This window comes from Lepeophtheirus salmonis, chromosome 5 (genome assembly GCF_016086655.4).
Source record: "Lepeophtheirus salmonis chromosome 5, UVic_Lsal_1.4, whole genome shotgun sequence".
In the NCBI taxonomy this organism is placed as follows: Eukaryota; Metazoa; Arthropoda; class Copepoda; order Siphonostomatoida; family Caligidae; genus Lepeophtheirus; species Lepeophtheirus salmonis.
Genome location: NC_052135.2, coordinates 6,514,178 through 6,518,701, shown reverse-complemented (window position 1 = coordinate 6,518,701; position 4,524 = coordinate 6,514,178). Strand labels below are relative to the sequence as shown.

The following is a 4,524-nucleotide window of genomic DNA, read 5'->3' as shown; positions in this document are numbered from 1 at the left end:
CAGCAATTGCATCTTGTATAGGGTAGATAAGGCCTCCTAAATCTTTTCTTTTACTCAATGCTAATTTGCTGTGATCAACTTTGGATGAATTTGTCAAAGCTGATTTGCAAGGTATGCAACAAAGACGCTTTTGTAATGTGAGGATAACAAATCCAGTGGTATAGGTGATCACAGATTCCTTAAATGAAGAGAGTGTAGGAGTTGGAATCTCACAGTAATCATGTTCTTCTTCAAGTGGAGGAATATTTAACTGCTTAATTAAGGAAATAAGAACAGAGTCTATCTACTAACAGTTTCCAGGAGCAAGTATAACAGTGTTATCCACATTCAAGCAGTTTCTATATCCTCTTTAAACTTCCTGGCAGACATGGAGCCTTTTATAACTTGCCTAAAGTGATGAAGAAATTTGTTTTTCCATTATTAATATTTAAAATTTAACAAGTATTATAAACTTACTATAAATTGACGTGCTGTTGGATTATTATTTTGCCATTGGTATAAAATTTTAATTTCCAATCCCAATTACTGTACTTTTTGGTGCAGAACGTCGTGGCCTCTATTTATTTTTGCAAACGTTCTGGAATTCCATTGAAAATGGTTGGAATGTTATCATCTTTTAGGGGAGGTCGCTCAATCCTGCGAGTATTATTTGACTGAAACCCGTAAAATGGGAGACATTATTTTTCTAAGTCCACTAGTTAGTATTTTTTTTAGTACTGTTAGGACAGTAAAAACATTTTATTCATGATAAATAATTTAAAACAATGTATACCAGACTTGTAAAATAAGTATAACATTTAATCTTCATCGAGTATTTTTAATAGCAAGTTTGTATAAAAAGTAAATCCAAAGCTTTAATTCTAGGTACCAAATCAAATACTAACAGGATCCGCGATGTTTGAATAGAGCATTTTCACTCACGTCATAAATTGTAACATAATCTTGGGGGCTCAAAGTAGAAAATGGACAAGTTTACAAAACATTTAATTAAATTTTACCTACTTGATATTAATCATAAACATTGATATTTTAATTAAATTCAAGTAATATTTACTGAAAATCTCTAAAAAATGGCCAGATTTTCCTCTTTTTTTTATGATCGATCAGGGACAAGAAAAGTAGAAAAGTTAGAGGAAGATATCTTATTGTAAAAATAAGATTGTATAACGATGTAATAACATCTTTTTAATACATTTAAGTGTCATATATATAATATATAGACAGAAAGGTTCTTCCATTTTAACATCCAAAAGTTCACTATTTTCCTTAATATTAATGAAAATTGTTATAAAACATGGTTGTTAAGCCCCCCCAAAATGGACGACGTAATGTTGTGACATCATCTGAAAACGCTCGACAAACAAACTCATGAGCTCACCCTAAAAAATGAATTAACAAGGTTAACTCTGTGACGGGAATCAAAAGTTGTATATGACCATGGATTTCTCGTGGCATACGACAAAATATACAGTGACGTCAACTCTGGTTTAATAAAAACCGACATCTTGGGCGGGAAAAATGTAACTCAAGAACAATGTATCTCCTCTAGCTATCAGCGGCGCTTTACTATTTTGATTTAAAGCTGAAATGTATGTCAAAATAGCTAAAGGAGGTGACGTCATGAAAGCATTAGTGGCTCCATCTCATTGCTTCACTTTCTCTCTCATCTGATATTTATCATTTTATTACAAAATTTTAGTTATAACATATACTGGTTTTAAATTATTTTATGTCATAATTTGTTTGATGTGTTGTCGCATTAATTAGTTTTTGGTGATATGGTAAGTTTGACTGAAGTCTAGAAGTAATTGCTAATTTTGAGTCATTTATTAACCCAGTTCAATCTTCATAGTCAGTTTACTCAGGTAACCGCTCTGTGGATCCATGCTCAGAGGAGGAACAAGAAGAAGAGGACGACGACTCCAATCATGCAGAGGTATCCACTTCACGTTTCCTTCCTATGTATTTAAAAAAAATTAATATTTATTCATTACTTTAATTTTCTTTTCAAATTGGGTTCTACATTACTCATCCAGAATGAATTGGAAAACTTTCGTCAAGAATGGAAAAATGAAGTGAGAAACAAAAGAGTTGACTCAGAAACGGTTGATCAAGTTGAGGATAATCTTAATTCGGGTCTAGTTTCTCAAGTAAATCACATGCTAACAATTTATAGACCTTTTTTGATTAACGTGGTTATCTATTGTACATATTAGGCGACGGAGCTGTTTCAGCAAGGTGTTGAATGTGAGAACAATGGCGATTTGTATGATGCAGTCAAGTACTATAAGAAAGCTTTTCAATTGGTTCCTGACATAGAGAAAAAGACTTTTGATCTTGTTTCTCATTCCAAATCTGCAAATGTCAACCCTACCACTAAGTCTCATCAACCCATGGACGAACTGGAAAAGAATTTTTCCAAATATATAAATTTAAGCTCCCTAAATATCGTTGTGAATGATGGAAAAATTTGTGATAAAGAATTTGATCAAGATGTAAGATACATTCTTTTTCTAAAAAATATCAAACGATCTGTTTCTATTTTTTTTTTTTTTTTTTTATAGACAACCCATTTAAGTGCCTTGCCACAAGAGATCCTTATACATATTTTAAAATGGACTGTGTCAGATGAATTGGATGTGCATTCTTTGGAAAGAGTTTCATCCGTGTGTAAAGGGTTTTATATAGCTTCCAGATCACCTGTTCTATGGAAAAACATATGTGTGAGAACATGGGGTCTTCATAATGTGGAAAATTCTACTAAAAATTGGAGGGACTATTTTATTCGTAAGCCGAGAGTTCTTCCCTATGGTTGTTATATTTCTAAAACGACTTACATGCGTGAGGGGGAAAAAGGATTTCAAGATGAATGCTATAGAGCCTGGCATGTTGTACATTATTTTAGATATATCCGATTCTTCACTTCTGGAGTTGTTTTGATGGCAATGTCCGCTGACCCTCCTGAATCAGTTGTGAAATCTTTAAAACACTGTTATTGGTATATAGAATTAGGGTTTTTTTAAATCAATGTTATCACAATTGAACTCCATTCATAGGCCACCACCAGTTCAAGGTACAATGTATGGTCGTTTTAAGATTATGAGAAATAAAGTGGTGTGTGTTCTTATCCGAAAGTCCGAACATAAAGTGAATAATCCAAGGAAAAAACAATTTAAGAGAAAAGATTCATCTTATGTATATGTGGCTCCTGAACAAGAAATGCATATCGTAGGTTAACATAAGTTTTTTGTATTTTGTCTCATTTAAAATATATTGTTCTATAGGAGTTCGAAATAAAGTGCCGAAAAAATCGAAGGCTTGAATGGTCCCGATATTTTATCGTCTCAAAATATAATAATGGTGTCGAAAAAGCGAATGAAGTGGATATAACTAATATCAATCATTATCCTCCTTTTAAATTTTCTCCAGTTACATCATATATTGGCTCATCGGAAGCACCTTTGTGATACATTTTAATAAAAATGTTTTTTATATTTTTACCTCTATGTTACTGTGTGCTGTTTTTCGTAAATTATTTAATTGTGTCTAACATATCATTAGTATTATTATAAAAGGGTGTTCATTGTTCAGGTATTTTTTAATCAGTGTTATTTCATAATTTGGTCCAAATAGCAAAGAAAGGAATCATAAAAAATAATTTACGTTACTTGTGATAAAACAATTACAAATTATTTAAATGAGATTACTTATATGTAGCCCTTGACGCTAATCGGGAGCATTTTGGTTATGTTTAAAAAATAGAACCCGAAAATTCACATGGTAATCCTCATAATTTGAAGAACTTTTTGGAGAAGAGCAGCTTCGCTATAAGTAACTGTGACAAGGGGGAAAGATAGCATGAATTACTGCACTGTAGATCCTCAATTCTACTCCAGAGTTCAACAAGGATTTACAATTGTAACTCTGCAACAAATATTCAGGGTTAATATGCGTCTTAGATAACCATGTACAAATAAATGTTAATCCAGTTTTGTATCTAGTAGAAAAGGAAGTTCACTCCTCAGGAATGAAATAATAATGAAAATTGACAATTCAACCAAAAAAAATACTGCCGAGGCCAAAAAATGAACTCAATTTTCACTAGTTGTAACTGTGGCTTCCCCAAATTTGTACCTTCTCCCAGAGACGGAGAACCACGTTTTTGAATGGCAAGCCTGTGTAAATGTTAGACCCCCCAACACTACAAATGTACTTTCTTAATTTATTTTCGACTTTGACGTTTTTTCACCTCTGCCGCCCTATGAAATATTCATCGCCACTGCCTTCTTTTTCCCTTTATGAATAATTTTAGCTGCCAAGCACTAACTCTTGCTTTTGGTTCTACTCAATATTTCCCCTTTCAACAGAGATTGATCATTACTACTAACTTTGGTTAATTATCTCAAGTTAATTCAATTAGTTGTAATTACTTAATCAATTTGAATTTATATTTAGCTTCCGTTTTTCTTGCATTCTTGATGTATCTTGTTTGCTGATGAATATTATACAAAATTTAGTAAGTAA

General features: G+C 32.3%; 1 protein-coding gene across 1 annotated transcript; it reads left to right on the top strand.

Moving 5' to 3' along the window:
- The first annotated feature begins 1,197 nt into the window (after positions 1-1,197).
- Positions 1,198-3,594, top strand: LOC121118180 (F-box only protein 9). The gene is made up of 7 exons (XM_040712728.2): positions 1,198-1,781; positions 1,853-1,936; positions 2,037-2,150; positions 2,217-2,495; positions 2,565-2,998; positions 3,057-3,228; positions 3,285-3,594. Exons 1-7 carry the CDS (start codon positions 1,779-1,781, stop codon positions 3,465-3,467), a joined length of 1,269 nt encoding a protein of 422 aa, XP_040568662.1. The 5' UTR covers positions 1,198-1,778; the 3' UTR covers positions 3,468-3,594.
- The last annotated feature ends 930 nt before the right edge of the window (positions 3,595-4,524 follow it).

Coding starts and splice junctions, on each gene's coding strand:
- LOC121118180 (XM_040712728.2), top strand. Junction 2,151..2,216: donor ATTCGGGTCTAGTTTCTCAA/GTAAATCACATG, acceptor TGTACATATTAG/GCGACGGAGCTGTTTCAGCA. Junction 2,999..3,056: donor TCTTTAAAACACTGTTATTG/GTATATAGAATT, acceptor CTCCATTCATAG/GCCACCACCAGTTCAAGGTA.